This window comes from Spinacia oleracea, chromosome 2 (assembly GCF_020520425.1).
Source record: "Spinacia oleracea cultivar Varoflay chromosome 2, BTI_SOV_V1, whole genome shotgun sequence".
Classification (NCBI taxonomy): domain Eukaryota; kingdom Viridiplantae; phylum Streptophyta; class Magnoliopsida; order Caryophyllales; family Amaranthaceae; genus Spinacia; species Spinacia oleracea.
In genome coordinates, this window is record NC_079488.1 from 110462206 (window position 1) to 110487290 (window position 25085).

The 25085-nt window shown below is 36.0% G+C and overlaps 3 protein-coding genes and 1 pseudogene across 7 annotated transcripts; 1 reads left to right on the forward strand and 3 right to left on the reverse strand.

Moving 5' to 3' along the window:
- Nucleotides 1–1751: 1751 nt before the first annotated feature.
- On the forward strand, nucleotides 1752–13367 carry LOC110781991 (heat shock cognate 70 kDa protein-like; annotated as a pseudogene).
- LOC110781990 (heat shock cognate 70 kDa protein-like) lies at nucleotides 4228–6562 on the reverse strand. Its single transcript, XM_021986034.2, has 2 exons — nucleotides 6190–6562; nucleotides 4228–5136 (listed from the first exon to the last, which is right to left on the reverse strand). Exons 1-2 carry the CDS (start codon nucleotides 6401–6403, stop codon nucleotides 4367–4369), a joined length of 984 nt encoding a protein of 327 aa, XP_021841726.1. The 5' UTR covers nucleotides 6404–6562; the 3' UTR covers nucleotides 4228–4366.
- Nucleotides 13368–13912: 545 nt separating the features above from the next.
- LOC110781989 (heat shock 70 kDa protein 18-like) lies at nucleotides 13913–19715 on the reverse strand. Of its 5 annotated transcripts, XM_056837824.1 has the most exons (6): nucleotides 19558–19668; nucleotides 18264–18430; nucleotides 17288–17561; nucleotides 15433–16428; nucleotides 14973–15038; nucleotides 13913–14882 (listed from the first exon to the last, which is right to left on the reverse strand). In XM_056837824.1, the coding sequence occupies exons 3-6, from the start codon at nucleotides 17499–17501 to the stop codon at nucleotides 14233–14235; spliced, it is 1926 nt and encodes a 641-aa protein (XP_056693802.1). In that variant the 5' UTR covers nucleotides 17502–17561; nucleotides 18264–18430; nucleotides 19558–19668; the 3' UTR covers nucleotides 13913–14232. The 5 variants fall into 5 exon arrangements, with proteins under 5 accessions (XP_056693802.1, XP_056693800.1, XP_056693803.1 ...); XM_056837822.1 differs by lacking the exon at nucleotides 18264–18430 and having other exon boundaries at nucleotides 19558–19715; XM_056837825.1 differs by lacking the exon at nucleotides 18264–18430 and having other exon boundaries at nucleotides 17288–17557; nucleotides 19558–19702.
- A 734-nt stretch (nucleotides 19716–20449) lies between these two features.
- Nucleotides 20450–24280, reverse strand: LOC110781988 (heat shock cognate 70 kDa protein-like). Its single transcript, XM_021986032.2, has 2 exons — nucleotides 23785–24280; nucleotides 20450–22450 (listed from the first exon to the last, which is right to left on the reverse strand). The coding sequence occupies exons 1-2, from the start codon at nucleotides 24011–24013 to the stop codon at nucleotides 20697–20699; spliced, it is 1983 nt and encodes a 660-aa protein (XP_021841724.1). The 5' UTR covers nucleotides 24014–24280; the 3' UTR covers nucleotides 20450–20696.
- Between the last annotated feature and the right edge of the window lie 805 nt (nucleotides 24281–25085).

The window sequence follows — 25085 nt, forward strand, 5'->3', positions numbered from 1 at the left end:
ACGATTTAAGTTATAAATTTGGCCAGTCCGAAATAGTCCGAAAGCCCGCTATTTTTGGCCAGAAATATCGAATTTGGGAACACAAAATTGGCCCGAAGCTTGGTACGGCCCGGCTTAATATAATGGGCAGAATTTTATTGTCGCGATCCGACCCGCCTTTTGATCAGGTCTAGGAAGTCCTAGGCGACATAGGATGAGACTACTTTGCTTTGATAGATTGATACCTTTAGAAATCGTAAATCCTTCTGTGAAGCTGTACGTACGTACATGAGGAAGTCTTTGTCTACTTGTGTAAAAAATGGACACAAGTGACTCGTATTGGTACTGATTAATTTAGTAATTGGTAATCAATTATATGCTACTAATTAGTAACAATAAGAGTCACTTGTGTTATTGGGCGGTACTTACATACTCAGTTTTGGTACAAAGTGGTTGTATTGGGTAATTGTGTCCATTTTAATCACAAGCCACTTAATGTTTAGAAATCTCTTAGCTAATTTTTATATTATTGGTTTATTGTATACGATTATTTTTATAAATTAGTCAACCATAAAACGTGGATCAAGGGAGACATGACTTTTAGGAGCTTTTCAACATAAAATGAAAAAAATAGAATAAATAATACATCCACCAAGAATAAATAATAGAATTACATAACTTACTACTCAGTCATATTTGTGCAATTGTGCAATTGGCCACGTCTAGTAATTAATACACTAATACTTACAACATACCAAGAAATCAAGAATACCATTAGTATCTAAATGTATATTTAGGAATGGATTTATTATAATAAATTCCTTCGATTCTAAATAGTTGCAGGAGAAAGAACATTATAAAACGAAAAGAGTAATCATTAAGTACCTTACATAGAAAAAAATTGCCTTCAAATTTGAGGTCGTACGTTGCATGAATGAGTCGCCAAATAGACTAGTGCGTCACACCTTAATAAAATGTAATTTTTTTTTTTTTTATATATAGAAGCCTTAATGTTTAGTTATATGTTTCGAACTTGTGACTTCTCATTCGTTAATGACACATTTTAACCATTATGCCACAACTCATCTTTTATTTCTTGTACTTTCAAAATTAATTATATTAAATCAATATAATTAGAAAGTGATCTAAATGATTTCTTAATAGTCTTGCACACTAGTTACTTAGTCACACTACAAGAAATTGTAATATTAACGACGGGAAATCCCGTCGCGAAAGGCCAATAATCGTTGATTAATGACGGGATTTCCTGTCGTGAACCCGTCATAAAAGGGGGCCGTCATTAATAGAAAATCCCGTCGTAAATCCGTCGTAAACCCGTCGTAAAAGACATTTGCGACGGTTATTCCCGTCATTGTTTGGTTGTTAGCCCCGTCGCAAAAGGCTTTTGCGACGGGATTTTTTTACCCGTCATAATTAGGTTGTCGTTAAAGATATAAATTTTTGTAGTGTCATTAACTTTACGAGTTACTAATACTTATATGATAAATTTTATTAAAGCATACTCAAATCTAGATTCATTGTAATCTAACAAATTAAATTTGAATCAAAACGAGTTATATAATAATCTAATTAATTCTTTTTTATACTATCCGCGGCGTCGCCCGGGACACTAATTAGTTTTGATTAATTTATCATTTTCAACTCTAGTCGTTTTCTCAAGGCTTACGTATACCTTGGCAAATTGTTCATTTATTTTTGGTGTCAACAATTTACATATTTGAGGCATAAAAGGCATCCGATGAACTAATTGATCTATTCAAAACTTGAAACTGAAAAGTCAATCAATTCTCTCATATTTTTTGAATCTGGAAATTTTTATCTTAGATTAATTTGTTCAGTAAGGCCGACCGCCGGAAATGGGAGGGAAAGGAGAAGAATGGCCGGTGATCGGAATCGACCTTGGTACAACCTACTCTTGTGTTGCTGTTTGGCACCATGATGAGTTTCAAATTATTCCGAACGACCAGGGTAATCGAACCACGCCATCTTGGGTCGCTTTTTCCGACTCCGAAAGGCTTATCGGTGAAGCTGCGTACAACCAAGTTTCCTTCAACGCCACTAATACCGTATTCGGTTTGTTTCTAATTTCTCCCTTACATTCACGATTTCACGTACTACCTCCGTTCCTGAATTTTTTATACCCATGCCTATTTATACGGCAATGTTTAACCACTAATATATCCATTTTAAAAAATTATAAAAATTTCTAAATACCCAGACAAATTAAACAAGACCCTTATGGTGAAGTATATAAATGTGAAAATTTCCGGTTAATATTTTTCTTACTTTTGAGTTTTGACCCACGTGGATAAATATTTTGAAATGTTATATGGTTACTTTTATGCGTTATGAGTAATTGTAGAAGGATAGTTTTAATTAAATACGGAGTAGATTAATTTATCATTAAAACATTGACTTTTACAATATATGGGAGTAATGAAATTCACACATGCCTTAAAATTAATATTTATTGTATACATGTTGTCTTAATTTTTCACAAATAATAAGACAAAAGAGGAAAAATATGGGGGGATATAATAAAATATGGATAAAGTAAGATAGATGTATAAAAAGGTATTTAGGTGAGTGTAAGAAAAAAGTGAATAAAGTAAGAGAAATTGAGTGAAGAATAGTAAATGTTGTGGGGGTAAGAACGCAATTTGAATTATATATCTGGGTGCATAATGCTCATTGTGCATCTTGATGAACATTTATTGATCACCTAATGAACATGGAGAATGATTTCAATGTATGCGTACAAGTGAAATATTTTAATATATGTTATTTGGATTTGAATTATATATTTCATTTGCTATATGTTTTTTGGGTATAAACAATACTTCCTCCGTCTTTTAATACTCGCGACGTTTGTTAGTTTCACGCATGCCAATGCACAACTTTGATCATTTATATCTTAAATTCTCTTTATGCAAAAATTATAAAAAGTTGAATACACATTGAGACGAATCTAACAAGATCCCACATGACTATGTTTTATCTTATACAAAAAACACTACGAATAGTCAAAGTAGATTATATGAATAGTGGTAAAAGTCCAAACGTTGCGAGTATTAAAAGACGGAGGAAGTATGTTATTTGTTTTTGAACTAAATTAAATGTTCATTTAAAAACATGTGCACCCGGGTAAATAAATCATATTTTGTGTTTAAAGGGATAAGATTGTAAATTTTCATATCTAAAAGTAGAATAAAGAACAATGTAAATAACGTTATGAAATAGACCAAAAAAAAAACAAAAAAATCATTTTAAAACGGAGGTAGTAAGAGTTTGTGTTTGACTTATGACAGATTCAAAAAGGCTGATTGGTAGAAGATTCAATGATGAAACTGTACAAAAAGACATGTTTTTATGGCCATTTAAGGTCAAAGATGGTAGTGGTTCAGGCCAAGAAAATAAGCCGATGATTGTGGCCACCTACAAAGGTGAGAAGACGCAATTCACCCCTGAGGAAATATCTTCATATGTCCTGACAAGGATGAAAGATTCTGCTGAGGCTTTCCTAGGCACCCCTGTGAAAAACGCTGTTGTAACAGTTCCAGCATACTTCAACGATTCCCAACGTCAAGCAACTATAGATGCTGCCACCATTGCAGGGCTTAACGTCATTCGTATCATCAACGAGCCCACGGCTGCAGCCATGGCTTACGGTTTTCAAACAAAGGCTACTAGTTGTAACGGCCCTGCAAAAAACGTTTTAGTTTTCGACCTTGGTGGTGGAACATTTGATGTTTCTTTGGTATCCATTAAAAAGGGTGAATATAAAGTTAAAGCTATTAGTGGTGATAGCCACCTCGGCGGAGGAGACTTTGACAATCGAATGGTAAATTATCTTATCGAGGAGTTTAAGAAAAAACATAAAAAAGATATATCTGGAAATGCTAGGGCTATTGCGAGGTTAAGGGATGCTTCAGAAAAGGCGAAAAGGACACTTTCAACTACTTGTGAAGCTAGTATCAATCTTGAGTACCTTTTTGAAGGGATTGATTTTAGAACAACCATAACTCGTGCCCGATTCGAGAGGATGAACATGGATTTGTTCCAGACATGTGTGGACACTGTTGTGAATTGTTTAAGGGATGCTAAAGTGGAAAAGCATGATGTTGATGATGTGGTTCTTGTAGGCGGGTCAACCCGTATTCCAAAGGTTCAAGAGATGTTACAGAACTTGTTTGATGGAAAGGTGCTCTGTAAAAGCCTGCATCCTGATGAAGCCGTTGCCTTTGGTGCAGCTGTTCATGCTGCTACGTTAAGTGGTGTTGGTACTCATAATAAGAACACTGTTCTCGTTGATGTCATACCTTTATCTCTTAGTATTAGAAATGATGCTGGTGATGTTTTTATCATGTTACCTAGGAATACAACCATACCAGCAAAGAAAAATACAACTCGTGTGACTGTATTGGACGATCAGGTCGCAGCGGCTTTCAATCCCCTCGAAAAGACAATCAATCTCGATACTTGTTTCTGAAGTTAAAGATATCGCCCTTTTCGCTCTATCTACAGAGGTCCTCAGTCTTCCAATACATCTAGCGTTCTCACTAATGTCTTTTCCGTGCTTCCTCTTAAACTCCTCCACCAAATGACTCACTACTCTGTTGTCGAAATCACCCCCGCCAAGGTGTGTGTCACCACCTACCGCCCTCACTCGAATGACATCCCTACTTATAGACACTATCGAGACATCAAAAGTACCCGCACCAAGATCGAAGATCAATGCATTCGAATTGAAGTTACTCGAATTATTCTTGTTGAGACCGAAAGCAATAGCAGCTGCTGTTGGCTCGTTTATAATACGGGCCACGTTGAGCCCGGCAATGGTACCCGCATCTTTAGTTGCTTGACGTTGAGAATCGTTGAAATAGGCAGGTACAGTGACAACTGCGTTATTTACGGTTATGCCAAGATAAGCTTCTGCAGTTTCCTTCATCTTCATAAGGACCATCGATGAAACCTCTTCTATGGAATATTGCTTTTCTTCACCCTTGAATGTTACTGCAATCATTGTCTTTTGTTCGTTGCCGGAACCAGGACCAGCAATGACCTTAAAAGGCCATAGTTTCATGTCTTTTTGTACACTTTCGTCGTTGAATCTTCTACCAATAAGCCTCTTTGCATCTGTCATTAATTACCATAGAATAACGTTGTTACGGATTACTACATTAATAACATTCACATATCACTACAAGAAATTGTACTATTAACGACGGGAAATCCCGTCGCGAAAGGCCAATAATCGTTGATTAACGACAGGATTTTCTGTCGCGAACCCGTCATAAAAGGGGGCCGTCGTTAATAGAAATCCCGTCGTAAATTCGTCGTAAACCCGTCGTAAAAGACATTTGCGACGGTTATTCTCGTCATTGTTTGGTTGTTAGCCCCGTCGCAAAAGGCTTTTGCGACGGGATTTTTGACCCGTCGTAATTATGTTGTCGTTAAAGATACAAATTCTTGTAGTGTATACTTATGTTATTTTTTATTTTATGTTTGCAATGATAACATGAAACTTGTAATAGCTTACTGGTAAAAGTTTTAAAACTCAAGGTTAGGGTTCATACCTTACGCAAACCATATTTGACATATATAACACTACAAGAATTTGTATCTTTAACGACAACCTAATTACGACGGCCAAGTCAAAAATTCCGTCGCAAAAGTCTTTTGGAACGGGGCTAACAACCAAACAATAGATATTTTCAAAATATACATATATTGTAGCTAATCATAGACCTATAGTCCGACCCGCTGACCCAACCTGAAAAAAGTACGAGTTTGGCCGGACGTACAGCCTCAAATACGCATTTTTAGACTAAAGCTCGAACCCGATCCGAAAAGCCTGCATCAAATTTGTGGGTTAGGTATGAGTTTTTGTGTTAAACTCCGACCCCTCCCAAATTTTGATCACCTCTAGCTGACAAGCTAATCATAAAAATATGTTCTACTTACAAAAAAAAATAAGAATCGGATCAGCATTTTAAATCACAAAATATCTTTTTTACTTGTATACGCAGTACTTCGTATATTTAATACTCCGTAAAAATATGTGATCAAACGTAATAATACGGGGTAAATAGTATAAAAAATCAAAATGGTGTAAAATGGGGCAGTACTCCATTCTTCGTATACGACTATGGATTAAAAAAACAATTAAAGAAAGGAAGAGGAACTAACCAAAGATAGTATTGGTGGGATTAGTGGAGCGTTGATTCAACGCGCCATCACCAACAAGCCGACAGGTGTCAGTAAACGCGACCCAAGATGGTGTTATACGATTACCCTGATCATTAGCTATAACTTCAACCCGATTACGATCCCAAACAGCGACGCAAGAATAGGCAGTACCAAGATCAATTCCGATTACCGGCCATTCTACTTCTTCTCCCATTTTAATTTCCAAGCAAGTCCCAGAATAGTAATACAAGAGACAAAAACACAGAAATTTGAAAGAGGGATTATCAATTTAAGGTCTAATTGATTATGGTTTAGTTGCGCAATTTATAGTCTACCCCGTAAAAGTTTCACCATCGGGACCAAAAACTATTGGAATATATTAATGAAAGTTTGTCAAAAACTATCTTATAAAAACTATTTTTATTGAGAAATTACCTTATAAAAAATATATTTTATTACGTTATAAAAAAAAATTGTTGTAAGATATTACCTTTGGCCAGATTATGAAAGTTGAACCAACTTTCGGTGTTGATTTTACCACACGCATTTCACAAGGAGTTATTTATGACACGTAAGAAGTAAGATGCACACGGTAAAGTCAATGCCTGAATTTTAGATCAGCGTACATAATCTAGGCAAATATAATATCTTACACCATAAAGTTTTTTATCAAGTCGTAAATACAATAATTATAAGGTACGTTTTGACAAATTTTCCATATATTAATAATGTTTATATTTCAAAGAACATTTTATTTTGTTTGGTCCTAGTGCGAGAAGTTCCCATCACCTTCGAAAAATGAACTAATCTCCCGCGGAAGTATGCATGAATACCTTGATGGACAACATCCCTCCCATCTGAGGTTTTTTCCATAATAAAAGCTCGAACCCAAAAACTTAGTTAAAAAACAAGAGATCCTTAACCACTCACGTCCACCCCAGTTAGTACTTAGTACATTTCAAAGAACAATTGGTGGTTGAGGTGCTGTGAGTTTCAAATTTGCTAAAAGTATTAAAAGTAAGGAACGAACTTAAAGGAACATTAAAAAAAAAATATCAATATTTTAAGGGCGAAGGGAGTACAAAATATCATACGAGACATCATTAGCTAAAGCTAAGTTGACTTCTAAGAAATGCTAATCTCTCAATTTGCAAAGTGATAGTTTGATACCAAGGTTACTGCACGTCTGCATTTACAGATGACACTTTCACGTCAAAGATTCCAAAGTCCTTTTAATAGTAATCTGTAGCAACTACACAAAAACTAACTAAAATGGAATTTTCAATTTAGGAGAGTTGCCACTTGTGGCAATGGATTCGGGTATTATATATTTGAACCCGTCAAAGTCAAATTCTATGGATAATGGAAATTGGCAAATGTCAGTTACTAGCACGTACTCCGTCCAAGTCATCCACTTGACATTCGATCACTAAACACTTTTCCAAAATCGTTTAACAATAACTTCTGTAAGCATATCACCTACGTGTAGGGGTGAGCAAATATTGGTCCGGACCGGACCCACCTAGACCGGATTGGACGGATCGAAGGCAATCGTCCAGTCTCCGGGTCGAGAAATATCAAGTTTCGGTATTCGGTGCGGTCCGGTCTGAATTTTGGACCGGACCGATTTCCTTAATAAAATATAATATAAACTATTTAAAAATTTAACTCTCTCCTTTAATATGTTGTAAATATTATTATATTGTGATGTATTTTATTTTAGCTTTTAAAAAAGCGTTAAACAATAAACTTTTTTACACATATTTTTTCTTTTTTACCATATATATAAAATAGGTGTACAACCGGTCCAAACCGGTCCGGTTCGGGTTTTAGACCGATTTTTCCGGTCCGATCCGATTCGGTCCAAGCATAATCGGTCCGTTTTTCGGATCTTGAATTATCAAAATTTCAGTCTTCGGTCCGGTCCGGGTGTGGACCGATGAACACCCCTACCTACGTGTGTACAAATCATAGTCAATATCCTTATTAGTGATTTTACACGATATATAACTAACAACTAATAACTACTACGCATTTACCAAATACAATTAGGGGTGTGCACAGGTCCAAAACCGGACTGGACCGGACCGGAACCGGTTGGACTGGTGGACCGGAATTTTCTGAATTCACGGACCAAGGACCGGACTGGAAAGAATCCGGTCCGGACCGGACCCGGGCCGGAAAATTCAGGTCCGGCGGTTTTGGACCGGTTTGGACCGATTTTTTTAATTTTTGATATTTACAATCTTAAACTCAATTTATTTTTACAATTTTATCTTTTTACAACCTATATTTCTCTTTAAGTATCTCATACATCACATCATAAGCTTAATATAAAGGTGATAAAGGCCAATGCATGACTTATAAAAAATATCCAAGATTTTTTTTTTGTGTTGGGGAGATTAATGTACGTGGGCTACAAGTTGAGCTCTTCTATATAAAATTTTTATATATTCCGGGTCACCGGTCCGGATCGGAAAATTCCGGGTTTTGACCGAACCGGACCAGAAAACCGGAATCGTATATTTTCAAGGACCGAGGACCGGACCGGAATCTATTGGTCCGGTCCGGTTTCGGTCCAATTTCCGGTCCGGGCCGTACCGTGCACACCCCTAAATACAATAATCGTTATTGCAACAACTTAGTCAAACCAACCAACATAATCAAATTGTCAAATCAGCTAATTAATACAATAAGATAGTCAAATTAGCTAATGAAACTGGCTAATAGCTCACCACGCTAACAACGCGCGTGTAGCTTCACTGAAGCTTTCAACTTTTGAGGGGTCTAAGAACACTCCCAGCAGTGAGTAATTTTTTTTTTTCCGGCCTCCACTGGTGAGAGTGGTCTAACTTAAAGTTGTGTCACGCCTATGACATTTTCAATTTTGTGTTAACTTGAGAGCTCTTCAATTATTGTACAGAGTAAGAGAGTCAACCAATAAAGGTGGAGAGGGTATAAACAAGTTGCATAGAAGTGTATATATTCGATGTATGAAAGGTCATCCAATGAGCTAGCTAGTTTGAGTTTATATTTTACAATCTGATCAAATACTAATTCAAATAGATTTGGAGACAAATTCATACTCCGTATTCGCAAATACGAAGTAAACTTCTCAAATAGTATCAAATAGATGTAGCTCTTTTTATTTGTAATTTAGAGCGAATAACAAATGACAAATAATATATACGACTTCTACTCTTAAGTTAAATAAGTGTCACCATTGGCAGAGGCAGGTCGCAAGTTCCCCCTACCTAAATTTAGTTGTATTTTTAGTTTGACCTTCCTAAAATTTGAGTATATATAAGTATATTATATTACTATGTATGTTGCTTAATTTTTCTCGATCCCCCTACTAGTTCAAAATCCATCATTGGACACTGGCCAACTAACATTGTTGACATTGTATTTTTTATATTTATGAAATTAGAAAAAGCATTGTTGAACAACCTATCACGAGCATCGTTGACATTGTTTTTTAAAAAATAAATAAATTATGATAATAGTTTTTAGCTATATGTACTAAGGGGTATAAATGAGTCGAGCTGAGTACTACCCTGTTCATGTCTATATTCATTTAATTTAGGCGAGCTCGATGCGATCTCAAGCTTTCAACCGAGCTTGAAAATATGTTTAAGCACAATTTGTTTAAGAGACTTTGTGGTTGTGAACATCCCGTTTATGAATCGAGGCGAGTCATAAACGAGCTTTAAATTATTAATTTTCTTAAAACGAGATTCTTTTTATAAACGACCCTTGCGTTTTAAAATTTAATCATTTGAAAACATAATTTGAAAATTGCAATAGTTCAACAATTTAAATTTAATTTTAAAATATTTTTATTCTATGATACTTCCTCCGTCTTTTAATACTCGCAACGTTTGGACTTTTGCCACTATTCATATAATCTACTTTGACTATTCTTAATGCTTTTTATATAAGATAAAACATAGTCATGTGGGATCTTGTTTGATTCGTCTCAATGTGTATTTTCAAAATATCAACTTTTTATAATTTTTACATAAAGAGGATTTAAGATATAAATTATCAAAGTTGTGCATTGGCATGCGTGAAACTAACAAACGTTGCGAGTATTAAAAGACGGAAGAAGTATTTCTTTGGATGTTAAAAGCAAAAACATTCCGTTTAAAATTTTTAGCTTGACACAAGTTAGCAGCACTACATTTTATAAGCAAGTTGCAAACCGACTAAGTAATAATCGGACTAATTTAATTTAAGGAGAAGTATTAAACGCAAAATGTCAAGGTTTTTACCTTAATTTCTTTCATCCCTTTTTTATGAACTTCAATCTGTGAAATCGAGTTGAATTGAATATGGGAGGAGGAAGTCGAAGTCCTGATTGGCCGGCAATCGGAATCGATCTTGGAACAACATACTCTTGCGTTGCTGTTTGGAAGGAAAGTGGTGTCGAAACCATTCCCAATGATCAGGGTAGCCGAACGACACCGTCTTGGGTTGCTTTTACTGACACACACCGTCTCATTGGTGAAGGTGCTATGAACCAGGTTGCTGGGAATGCCAACAATACCATCTTTGGTAAACTTCATCTTCTTTAATTTAACTTGAAAGTTAGCACATCTATTCTTCATACGTTCTTTTTTAGATGACGCAATTATGTAGGCACCATTAATGTACGATTTTTCAAATATTATTATATTTAATTATGAAATTGGAAAAATATTCATTGAAATGATTCTGCTGAGACTCTACACGACTATGTTTTTTTTAAAGTATAATCACAAAAGAAAGATAAAGGAGCCTGTGTGAATAGTGTCAAAATCAAATTGAGCCAAAATTAAATTGTGTCATCTAATAAAAAAAGGAGGAAGAATATGTGTGCATTTTAGATTTAGGTACTTCCTCCATCCCATAATAATAGTTTTATTTAATTAAGGACACAGGTATTAAGAAAAGTGAAATAGAGTACATAAAAAGAGGAATAGCGTTTATTGGTAATTGGTTCGCATGAGAGATTGGAATGTTACACGTGGGAAAGTGAAATATAGTAAATGAGAAAGTGGTTTATGTAGTACATGTTTTGGTTTCTAATATACTACGTGGGAAATTGGACAATTTAATAGCCAAAAATGGAAACAAGGCTATAATTTTAAGACGTCCGAGTAGAAAAACAGAACTATGATTATAGGAGGGAGTAAGTTTATAAAAAGTATGGCTTGGACTTGGCTATGCTTATGTGTGGATTAGATCGAGATATACAATAATGTTTTCTTGATGACTATATATATATATATATATTTCAAGTTTGTGATCACTCTCCTGTATTTGTGGCAGATGCAAAGAGGCTAATTGGTCGAAAATTCACTGACAAAACAGTACAGAACGACATGAAGGGGTGGCCATTTAAAGTTATTCCCAATCCTGATAATATTGGACCAGATAAAAAGCCTATGATTTCCGTCACTTACAAGAAAGAACAAGTACACTTTGCACCTGAAGAAATTTCTGCAATGATCCTCTCCAAAATGAAAGCCATTGCAGAGAAAAACCTAGGCATCCCAGTTAAAAGTGCTGTTATAACTGTCCCTGCTTACTTCAACGACTCCCAACGTCAAGCCACCAAAGACGCCGGAGTCATAGCCGGACTTAAAGTCCTTCGCATCATCAACGAACCAACAGCTGCTGCAATGGCGTATGGTTTTGACAACAAAGACGTTAATGGAAACATTAGTGAAACAAATGTTTTAATATTCGACCTTGGTGGTGGAACGCTTGATGTTTCATTAGTAAGTATTAACAATGGTGGGTTTGAAGTCAAAGCAGTGTGTGGAAACACTCATTTAGGCGGAGGTGACTTCGACTGTACAATGGTGAGGTATTTCATTGATGAGTTTAAGAGGAAACATGGGAAGGATATTAGTGGTAATCCTAGAGCTCTTGTGAGGTTGAGAAAAGCATGTGAGATTGCAAAGAGGAATCTTTCTTCAACTTCTGTATACACTATCGAGATCGATTGTCTTTCTGGGTTAACTGATTTCCGTTCCTCGATAAGCCGTGCTCGGTTTGAAGCCTTGAATAAGGGACTATTCGAGGCGTGTATGGACCCTGTTAGACGGTGTTTAGCCGATGCAAAGATGAACAGAAGTGACATAGATGATGTTGTTCTTGTTGGGGGTTCGACTAGGATTCCAAAGATTCAAGAAATGATTTCGAACTTCTTTGATGGGAAGAAACTTGGTAAGAACATTATTGCAGATGAGGCTGTTGCTATTGGTGCTGCTCATCAAGCTGCAATCTTGTGTGGAATGGGTGATAACACAAATCATGTACTATTCGATGTGAATCCTCTTTCTTTAGGGATTCTGATTGGTGAAGGGGAAATGGCTGTTATTATTCCTAGAAACACCCGTATCCCTACAAAAAAACAGCGCGAATTCTCAACTAGTTTGGACTACCAAACAGAGGTATCTGTCCCTGTATTTGAAGGTGAGAAACCACAAGCCAAAAACAATCATTATCTAGGTTTGTTTATACTATCAGGCATTCTTCCGGCGCCTAAAGGCGTCCCTACGATTAACAACTGCTTCGAGATTGATAATGATGGTATCCTGCGCTGTTCAGCGCAGGATACCAAGACAGGGAACAAGAGTGTTATCAGAATTACCAACCATAGCGGGAGATTGTCGGAAAATGAAATCGAGAGGATGGTGATTGTTGCTCAGATGTACAAGGATGACGACATGAATTATAAGATTAAGGTCGATGCTAAGATTGAGTTGGAGAAATATGCGGATAGTTTCGAGGAAAATTTGAATGTTTTCGAGGATAATTTTACGAGTCGTGAGAGGGAGGAAATGGAGGGTGCTATTAAGAACACTAATGAGTGGCTTCAATCGGATTTGAAAGATGTAGATGCTTCTTCTATTAAGGAAAAACTTGAAGCGTTGAAGAAGATTTGTAAGCCTATCATTATGATAATGATACGTTTGGGGTTGTTTGTTGGTTTAAATGCACTTTAGGGAGGTTTTGTTTCCAAACATATTGACATTTTTTTTTGGAATAGAACAACCATTCGTTTTTGTATAGTTTGTTTTTCTTCATCTGTTTTATACAATCCCATTGCAAGGTATGACAATTGAGTTCCATGTCAGAGATATCGACGGTTGGTGAACCTTAATACTTAAGTGAATAGGTCTATATATGATCAGTAGCGGATCCAGAAATTATAAATAGTAGGATCAATATGTAAAGAACGATGAAACTAACTAAAATTATGTATGTTCAAAAAAAATTATGGAACTTTTGACTAAAAGTAAGTTTTTTTTTCTCCTTATACACCGCATCGGCCATTGTCTATGGCCTTGCTAGCTTCCCTTTGAGCTAGCTTTTGGAGATGGTTCTCCGACCCCATACACTTGTATCACCAATTCTGTTGGTCAGTCTACTCTACTAGCCTAGTGGATGCTTTCTAATTCTAAAATAGGTAAGGACAAAATAGTAACTTTATGTGATATATTAAGGGCTAAATGGTAAGTTCACGTAATAAATTGTGTTTGGCCCAAGAAAAATAACATTTATCTTTGACGTATGAGTACCAAACTATATTGTTTGGAACCAAATAAAAATGAAACCACGTTACCAAACTACTAGTATATTGCTTGGTACCACATATATGAGAAAATACTACTCTTCTTGTACCAAACCATGTGTTTTGGTACTAACTAAAAATGCAGAATACCGAGTATAGAACAAGACTTCCTCAGCCTAGTGAGCCCCTCCAATTATGATCAAGTTAGCATTTACTACATATTTTCTAGAAAATACAATGGCGAAATGATTTTAGCACACCCACTATGAACGCACAAGAAACTGCACTCTACTCACATAGAGGTTTGCCAATATCAATAAAGTGGTATGCCAAAATCAGTTCCTAGTACAAAGACATATTGCACTATGATTTAAGAACATGGCCAAATTAAGGTTAGGTTCACTTCTTGGAGTTACATATTAATTTCATCAAATTAAACTCTAGGAATTACCACTTTCACACGAAAAAGGAAGCACTTACAAATTCCTGAAGTACTTGGCAAGGCTATCAAGTGAAGCATCCATCGAAATCTTAGCCTTAGCCTTAAAGTTGCTTGCTTCTCGAAGACAAGCCAACTGAACAGACTGCTTCCTTGCGAGATCGAGTTGAGCACCTACGGACCGAGTCAGCTTACAAAGGTCTTCCTCCACAAAATTAAGATCAACTTCCAGTTGAGATTTACGGTCCAATAGCTTGGCTAATTCCTCATCTATCACAGTAATTTTTGATCTGAGTTGATCTTGAGAAAGGGATTTCTGAACCATTTTGTTCTTAATACTAACAAGTTGGTTATGTGTTGTACCAGCTTCTTCTTGTTTCAATGGAATAGCAGCCTCCTTCGAAGCCCATTCCAAGTATTGGTGTTGGGAGACTAAGAGATTCTCTTCGATAGACTTGATAATAGTCAGCCAATGCTTATCAATAGAAGGGTAGAAGTTCTTGAGTGATTGAGATACTTGCCGGGTTAGTTTAGGGTCATCTGGTTTGCGCCTAATTTTCTTCAATAGATTCAAGAATTGAGTTGCAGAAGAGGAGACATATTTGACATCGTTGGATAAATTGAACGACAACTCCTTCAGCAGCGAATCAACGTCTTGTAAGATTAAAGACGGAGAAGGTTCCTGGACTGGAAAGAGGAAAAATTGAAAGCATGAGTTGGAGGAAACAAATGAAAACGAAATATAAAATGAAGGATAAAAGAAAGGTATAGATCAACCCCTGGACTGTACTGCTTTTCTGAGTCTTTTACCAGGAACCAAAAAACTTTCTTCAACAGCTGCACCTACATATTCATTGTAAGTAAAAATTAATCTATTCCATTAGCAAAAGAAAAGAAAAAAAACCATGGATTTTGAACAAATACTAGGTAAGTACACAAATTAGGTCATGGAAACATGTGCATGATGTTCATAATGAAACCAGAGAATACTTGTACATCGGTAAATGAACATGGCATTATGATAATTGAAATTATTTGAACTTAACTGAACTTGTTTTCCCTGAAATAAACTTATTTACTGTATGTGTAAAAATATCTGAAAAAGACTTAATTTTTTCTGAACTTTTATTATTTGAACTTAACTGAACTTATATTGTCTGAAATAGGTAAAAAAAAGTCGAACAGAAAGTCTTGGTACTTTTGACTACAGAAGCATGTATGCACCTTAGTGTCTTACCATGATGAAGCTCAATACGAGGAAAAATAGGAGAACCATAAACACGACTCAACATTGCAGCATGGATGGCAGCTCCATAAGCAAGTTCCTCCTCAGTGTTGATGTCATAGCAATGCTTTGTCGTATGACAAAAAAAATTCTGCAACATGTGCCGCACTTTAGGAATCTTGGTCGATCCACCAACTAGAACAACATAATCAATGTCATATCTTTCCATATTAGCATCCCTCAAACATTTCTCAACAAGGAGCATTAACTCTTTGAATAAGACTTCATTTATCATCTCAAATCTTGCACGAGTGATGGGTGAAGAAAAATAACTGCCCAGAAAATCAGAATACAGATAGATAGCAGTCTCACAACATGTAGAAAGAGTCCTCTTTGCCTTCTCACAAGAGGCTACCAATCCTTCAAGATGCTTTTCACTCACATAATAACCATGTGACCATTTAAACCTTTCAATGAAAATTTCTGCCATATTACTATGGATGCCATCTCCTCCAAGTTGGGAATGCCCGCTAACTGCTTTAAATTCAACTACATCCTTATTAATAGTTAGCACAGAGACATTTAGTGTCCTACCACCCAGGTCAAAGACCAGAACATTCTTAATCAAGGGACTAGAATCAAGTTTTTTGTGGAAACCATAAGCTATAGCGACTGCTGTTGGGTCGTTGATAATACGAACATTGTTGAACCCAGCTAGAATTCCGGCATCTTTTGTTGCCTGACGTTGGGAATCATTAAAGTAAGCTGGAACAGTAATAACTGCATACTTCACTTTCGTGCCTAGATAGGCCTCGGCAGTCTCCTTCATCTTCATTAACACCATAGAAGATATTTCCACAGCAGTAAACTGCTTCTCTTTACCCTTATAGGAGGCTATGATCTTAGGCTTATCACTTTCCGGATCAGCAATAACCTTAAATGGCCAGCTCTTGATGTTACTTTGAACTGTTATGTCACTAAATCTCCTTCCTAAAAGCTTCTTTGCATCTGTAATTTGTTGATATGCACAAACACCGAGAATGAAGAGAACACAAAGAAACATAGGCTTATTCCACAATATGATCATCAACATCAGAGCCTTATTGCACATGGGGTTCAAAAGAAAACAGGGGAGGGGGGAAGAAAAAGCATGAGAATGGGTATGTTTCTCCTAATTAAAAAGTATTTCCATCTCTCTTCCTCATTAGTCATTACCTATTTATAGTCAAAAGTGTGGAGTATGAACCTAATCAGAGTTTGAATAAGTTATCAAATGAAGAAGGAAGAATAGCTTTCTTCTCTGTTTGGAAACCATGGCATTAAGATTAAATTTCAGAGTAAATGCCACTGAGCACGGATGATTATTTAGGAAGTTGGATACACTAATACTAGCTAAAAGCAGAACTGGTACTTAGTGAGATGAAATTTATACAAGTTCATGAGGCCTGTTACAAGCTAAAAAGTAAATTAAAACCTATAGACAACATTCATGCATTAGTAATTTGTACAAGTTCACGAGGCATTGGTGTATTTGTAATGTGAGGTAAGTAATATCATGCTTCTTTTCAAGTTTTCAGAGCAACAATACTTCATGTTATGTGTGTCCAGTTGTCCACCCCATTCACTCTAATGTATGTTGTAGGCCAAGAGGCTATATGGTGCTCTCTTGTATGTAAATATTTATGTCTCCATTAGTGTGATTGAATGAGAAGGTATTTCTACCAAACAGTGCAAAACTATAAGATCATGACATTGTGGCAGAACACTATAACAGTTGAGGTCTACAATTAATCCGGCACTTGCATAATTGGGAAACAAATAGCACATCAAATGAAGCTGAAGTGGGAGAAGAGTAAGAAAAACAAACCAAAGATGGTGTTTGCAGGGTTTCTATCACTTTGATTCTTGGCAGCATCACCAACAAGGCATTGATTTCCAGTAAAAGCAACGTAAGATGGTGTTTTCCGGTTGCCTTGATCATTCATTAGAATCTCAACTTGACCATGCTGCCAAACTGCCACACTTGAGAATCTTGCCCCGAGATCTATTCCGATTGCTGGCCAACCCCATTTTTCCTCCATTCTTTTACTCTTCTACAACAATCTCCAGGAAAATGTGGTTTGACGGCTCAAAGTTTCTGACTTTAAAACATGTGATAGTCAAGGATAAGCTAAGGAGGTAGGATGAAAATTCCTACTCAATTTAGCACGATTAAATTGAACACCCTTCAGTTAAGTATATCTAGAAGACTTAAACTTCACACTTTATTATAATCATATAGAACATATACTCATCCTCAATATGATTTTTAATATCACACTACACCATCAAGGATTCAAGAACAGGTACAAAACAAGTATAGGAGAAGACGAGAAGTCCGGTTTAAGAAAATCATTTTTAGTGTTCATGTGAGAGTGATTGATGAGGTTCCTGTTGAGGTAAACACACCTCCTGAGGAAATATCGAATGACAAAACGAACTCCAAGCAAAATTCTACTGCTAGTTTGTTCAAAGTCACCAACTAAAATGCCCTAACTAATGATCTACCAATATCAACAATTTCCAGCAATATCAACACCCCAATTTCCAACAATCACAGAAGATAATCAATTGAACAAGTTAATAATAAAGCAAGAACACACAATAATTTTAACGTGGAAAACCCCTTTGATGTGAAGAGTAAAAACCACGGGACCGATAAAGGAGTCCACCCAAATTGCTCTTATTATGATAAAGGAAGGTTACACAAACCCAATTCCAAGTCACAAAGTGGGCACTCAAATTACCCAACAATAACCGAGAACAAGAGCTACACAATTGAGGAAAGAATTGAGAAATATCACCAGAAAAACAGAGCTGATTCAAACAGCGATATCTCACAAAAGGAAGCAGCAAAAGACAATCCCTCCGGTGGAGATGAAGCCCAGGATGTCCCAAAGAATCTGGCAAAGTTTGAGCCAAATCGGACGGTGGATGATACTCCGATCAGAGTGATCTTTGAACTTGCTCACTGAAAAACGTGAAAAAAAAAAGGGGCTACTCTTTTTACCACTCTTTTCTCAACTTCCTCACATACCTATGCTCTTTTTTTATTATTATTATTGCCCAGCTGAATGTAATTCAAGATAGCACACCAAAAGTAAAAAAGGATAAACTTCTCAAGGAAGCCTAAGCATTCAACAGTAGCAACACAATTTTGCTACAAATAAAATGGGCTTCTCCACATAGGAAGGGACCCATAAGCCCAACAGTTCCATCAAGAACTGCTGTTAACTAGGCTTTCTGATAACCAGGTCACTCTTAACAGCTAAGGTGCTGTAAATAAAAAGGTTCCACTTTTACACATTTGTTCAAAGCAATACTCTTCAAACCACAGTAGCTAGATATCAATAGCCAATTAGAGGTTCAAATTGCTTATTCGTCTCCCAAGCAAATTACAAGCTAGAAGATAAAGATACCACTTGAATTTTTGTGTTTGGTTTGGTGTAAAAGGTTTTCCATGTAAATGGTGGAAAATAACTCTGTCAAAGTGAAAAACTTATTTTAGAAAAACAAAGGAACAATTTTGACACATTTTCCTACCTCCTCATTACCCCCCTCTTCACTTTTCCTATCTCATCAATCCTCGCCCTTCCATTCCCATTTCCTTTTTCAATGTAACACACGAAAACTAGCTTGGATTTGTTTATTTCCTTCCAATTTTTTGTCCTAGTTAGATCAATTCTCATTCCCATCGTTTACTATTGTTTAATTACCACATAAATCGTTGATTCTCTTTACCTTATTTTTGCCAATCAAAATTTATATGAAGTTATTCAAGCAAACCTATGTGTATTTTTAGTCATCAATTGAACTTAATTAGCCCTATATGGCTGTATACTAACTTATTTATACCTCAGGGGAGTACCTAAACTAAATCCTTGTCTGGACTGCCCTCAGAAAAACCTATTTGACCATTGCCGAAATGAAGAACAGAAAATTAAGTGATCAAAACACAAAAGCACAAAACTTTCTGAAACAAAATTGAGAACTAAAATCATAGTTAAGGAATCAAACAAACAATTTATGAATAAAATTAAACAATAACAGATATTCAAATGTGATTAACTGTTAAAAAGAGGGTAGAAATTGAGATACCTGAAAATGAGCAAAGTTCTGGGAAAGTTTTGAACAAAGACCTCAATTGCTACTCCAGTAGTTTGTATTTATAATATTTCGTTGGTGGCTCTTCATTTCTCTTTTGTATACAGACTTGAAATTTCGCGAATATCAGCCGTTCAACCACAATTCTACTTCTCCATAATGCGGACACGTCACCGATAAGAAGATGCTGATACTTAATATTCTTGCAATTATCGATCACGTGATATTGTACTCCTATTTTGTACTCCCTCCGTCCCGGAATACTCGACCCGGTTTGACCGGCACAGAGTTTAAGAACTTGAATTGACTTATTTAATTTAATAGGTAGTAGTTGATAGTGGGTATTATTTTAATGTGGGAGGTGGGTTAAGATGTGGGTTTGGGGGAGAGTAGGGGTTGAATTTTTAATTATTTTTTGTATGGAATAGGGGATAGGTGGGTTAATAGGGGTGGAGTGAGAAATAATATAATATTGTTAGAATATTTCCATTTTTAGAAACAAGTCAAGTATTAAGGGACGGCCCGATAAGAAAAACAGGTCAAGTATTCCGGGACGGAGGGAGTAATATTCTGAGAGTTTATATATTCTGAGAGAATCAATACTTCAAGTATAACACAAAATCATTCAATAAGCGCACCAGAAAATTCAAGGTGCCTAGAAAATTACTCCCTCCGTCTCTTTTTGTTTTTTACATTTGATATTTTTCACGCGATTTAACGATTATTTAATGTACATTGAGATTCCTCTACTTTTTTTTATTTAAACAAGAAAAAAATTACGTTTATTTATAATGTTTTCACTTTTATCAAAAATATGACATTGGAAAAATGAGAAATATTTAATGTCCAATGGATTTAATTGGTTAAAATAATATTTGGACACAAATTTTGATAGAATATTAATGCATTATGTGACAATATAAAAGGAAATGTAAAGAACAAAATGAAACACCCAAAATGGAATAGTAAAAAACAAAAAGAGACGGAGGGAGTAATAGTTTGCAACTGGTGAAGAAACATCATGAAATCACAAAAATTCAGAATTCAGCATCTCATATTCCCTCTGCTAACGTTTCTATTTCAAGCAAGACATTGAAGCACCTTCATCTAACAATATAGCTTACGAAACACGCTCAAGCACCTTCATCTGTACCGAAACCAAAAAAGTTCATAAACCTAAACATACTAGTCCATCCTCCCAATTGCTTTCTTAACGGAGCTCTCACAGGCTTAACTTCAGGCTTAGATGCTTGATGAATAATAGGCTCACAAATGGCTCGTAGCTCATTCAACTTTTCCTGAAACTTCGAAGCTTCAGCAAGCTGGAAATTCCAATCTAGCCACCTAATTGTCTTCAGAATTGCGTTTTCCATCCTCATCTTATCCTCAACTCCAATCTTGTTTGCATAGTCTCTTGATATCTCCCACATACTGTTAGCATAATTCTCCAAATCATTCTTAGCCTTTACCTTCCTCAAGTATTTCTGATCCTCAGCTCTGTACTCTTCAGCTTCTTTCAATAATCTATCAACGTCCTCCTTCGACAACCTACTCTGATTAGTAATGGTGATCTGGTTCTTGTTTCCAGTTTTCATGTCTTCAGCTGATACTGTAAGTATCCCATCGGCGTCAATCTCAAACCAGACATCCAACTGCGGAACACCAGCAGGTGCAGGAGGAATGTCAGAGAGCTCAAACTTACCAAGCAAATTGTTTTCTTTTGCTATGAGCCTCTCACCCTCATACACTTGAACTAAAATACCGGGTTGGTTGTCGTCAGCTGTAGAAAATATATTATTCTTCCTTGTCGGAATGGTAGTATTACGAGGAACAAGGACTGACATTGCACCAGTGCTAACTTTGATACCAAGAGATAAAGGAGCAACATCAATCAGTACAATATCTGTATTAGTGCTTACACCAGTCAACATAGCAGCATGTACAGCAGCCCCGTAGGCAACTGCTTCATCTGGATTAATGCTTCTACAAAGTTCCTTACCTTCAAAAAAGTCTTGCAATAGCTGCTGGATTTTAGGTATCCGAGTTGAACCACCAACAAGGACGACATCATGAACATCACCTATTTTCATATTTGCATCCTTTAAGCACTGGTCAACAGGATCAATACATTTCTTGAATAAATCCATGTTCAACTTCTCAAATCTAGCACGAGTAATAGTTGATGTAAAATCAAAACCTTCAAAGAGGCAATCAATGTCAACAGTAGTTTCATGAGCAGATGAAAGTGTTCTTTTGGCTCTCTCAGCAGCGGCTCTCAACCTACCAAGAGCTCTTGGGTTGTCAATGATGTCTACATTGTGCTTCTTCTTAAACTCCTCCACAAAATATTTCACCATATTGTTGTCAAAGTCTCCACCACCAAGGTGTGTGTCACCACTTATTGCTTTAACTTCAAAGACACCCTTTTCTACACATACCAAAGAGACGTCAAATGTCCCACCACCAAGATCAAAAACCAATATATGCTTTTTGCAGGTGTCACTCTGATTAACCTTCTTGTCAAGACCATATGCAATAGCAGCAGCAGTTGGCTCATTGATAATACGCAGGACATTAAGTCCAGCAATGACACCAGCATCTTTTGTAGCCTGACGTTGGGAATCATTGAAGTAGGCAGGAACTGTGACAACAGCATTCTTCACAGTTGAGCCAAGATAGGCCTCGGCTATCTCTTTCATCTTCACCAGGACCATTGAAGATATCTCCTCTGGAGCAAATTGCTTCTCTTCATCCTTGTAGGTGACCACTATCTTTGGTTCCTTATCTTTATCAGAATCAGGGGGGGAAATAACCTTAAATGGCCAAAGCTTAATGTCATTTTGCACTGTTTCATCGCTGAATCTCCTGCCTATAAGCCTCTTTGCATCTGCCCATCATCAATATAGAAACCATGAAAACTCCAGATTATTGAAAACATAGATATACTGACATACATAGCATATGGAGATACAATATTCCACAGACACACCAGATATCCATAGAAAATCAAAGTGCAGGGTTCTCTTGATATTAAGAAAACATTTTCTCCCTTATCATCAGATATAATGTCTAGAAATCAACAGATATAATGTTTAGAAACAAGTTATTCCTTCAAAGTTACAGGACATTAGTTGTAAGGATATGTTCTAGAAACAGATGTCAAGCAAATGAAAGGCTATAACTTTTTGTGCAGTAAAGCAAATCTACCTTATCATCAAAACATCTGCAAGTCCATGATAGTATGTTATGTATCAAAAGTTCAGTTCAACATATCTCAGAAAAAACAGAGGGGACAGAGTCAGGAATATGAAGTATCTACATACTTTACCATAGAAATATTTATTTAAATTGCATTTTTTTTAGCATAGCAGTCTATTTGTATCCTATTCCATCTCATAAGTCATAATAAAAAATTTACAATGTTGGTAAGTATTGTATTAGTAAACTATCTCAAAAGCATATATACAACCTCAAGTCTCTAATCTCTATACCAACGGAGAAAACCTTCTAGCTAGGAAAGACTCTGCATACAGTAAGGAACTTTCTTATTAGTAGGTAATCAAGCGGTCAAACTTAAGCTCCATGTCAACAATATAGCCAACTTACTTGGCAATATAGAATGGAATTCGGTAAGAAAAGACCTCCTCTATTAGTATTTACATATCCAAACATGTTTTACATCCCACATGAACAACTAATTGACTCACAACTTTAACCCTAGCCCAAAGTTTAGTTAATTCCTAGCCTGGGAGCATATGCATTGAACCCCCTATAGCATTGAGTACATCAAAATCAACCATCAAGGAAAACAAGGAGAATACATTAACATGGCGACTATCTGTAATTCATTTGAGGCATTCCATTGCAAAATTACATAATTCAAATCCAATATCACACCAGAGTTGTTCACACTACTCAATTTTAACTTCAAAACCCCTTAAAACCCTAATTTCAATTTCCCACAATTTTACTTCATGAGTTTCAAAATTACCCTTCATTCGAATTCAGCTAATTTCAATTCATCTCCATAAACTTGCAGACATCGTGTTACATAATTAGTTTCACGCACACAGTACCCAATTCCACAATAACAGTCACATATTAATCTAGTGTGCAAAAAAAATCAATTCTTAGAACATAAATAGTGAACGAATTGAATTTGAAATTCCCCTATTTTGCAAAATGAATCACGAGGATAGAGAATGGAAGTTCGGAACAAACCGAAGATGGTGTTGGTGGGGTTAACGGCGACTTGATTTTTTGCCGCTTCTCCGATAAGGCGTTGAGTCGGAGTAAATGCAACCCAAGACGGCGTCGTTCTGTTACCCTGGTCGTTGGTGATAATCTCAACACGGTCATGCTGCCAAACCGCGACGCAAGAGTAAGTTGTCCCGAGATCGATTCCTATGGCCGGCGATTCTACTTCCTTTTCCTCCACCGGTTTTTCCATTTCTGTAGAGCTATGTTAAATGAACTGAAGTAAATTTGGAGAGAGAAGGACAGAGGAAGGAGAAGATGGATGGGTAAACTGTAAGTTTGGGTGGTTTATATGGAATTTCGATGTTCTGTTTTGCGCGGATAATTTGAATTTCATGATTGGTGGTAAGATGGAACGAATATTGATTGGAATTTGTATGAGTTCAATGTATTATTTGACCCCGCAGTAAGAACTAAGAACTAGCCACTTGGAAATTGGAATTAGATCCAGACAAAGGTAGTAGAAAGGGTAAGATTGACGTTTCAAATATTTTAATACTAAGGGACTCCTAGCCCATTCTTAAGGAGAGAGAAGTTTTTAGAGCTACTCCCTTTGTCTCTTTTTGTTTTTTACGTTTTTCTTTTTTGGGTGTTACTTAATGCAGAAAAGATTTTCTTTATGCAGAAAACAAAATTACTAAAAGATCTCTAATTAATTAATAAAAATTATTTTAAAAAATACTATCGGGGCGAGGGGTTTAGCAGTCCAGTAGCTTAGTTCTTTAGATTTTATTTGCTTTAGCTTGTTTATTTTCGTTTTTTTTTTCTTTATGGAAGCCCTGCTTCCCCTCCTGCACCAAAAACTAATAATAGAGTAAAGTAATTATCTCAAAAAGAAAAAAGTAATTAGGGGATGCCGACATGCCGTCCTCACACAGATACAGATATATTAATCCAAACTATTTCACCACTTTTTATTTAATAAATTTTTATTTTATTAATTAGGGATATTATGGTAATTTTAATTTCTGCATAAAGAAAATCTTTTCTGCATTTAAAAGCTATGATTTCAAAATGTTCTTTACATTTCCTTTTATATTATTACATAAATGACTTATTATTCTATCAAAATTTGTGTCCAATTATTATTTTAACAAATTAAATTCATTGAGACATTAAATTTTTCACACTTTTCCATTGGGACATTAAATTTTTCTCATTTCCCAATATCAGAATTTTGATAAAAGTCAAAACATTATAAATAAACGTAGTTTATTTTGTTTAAATAAAAAAAAATTGAGAAATCCCGATGCAAATTAATTAAT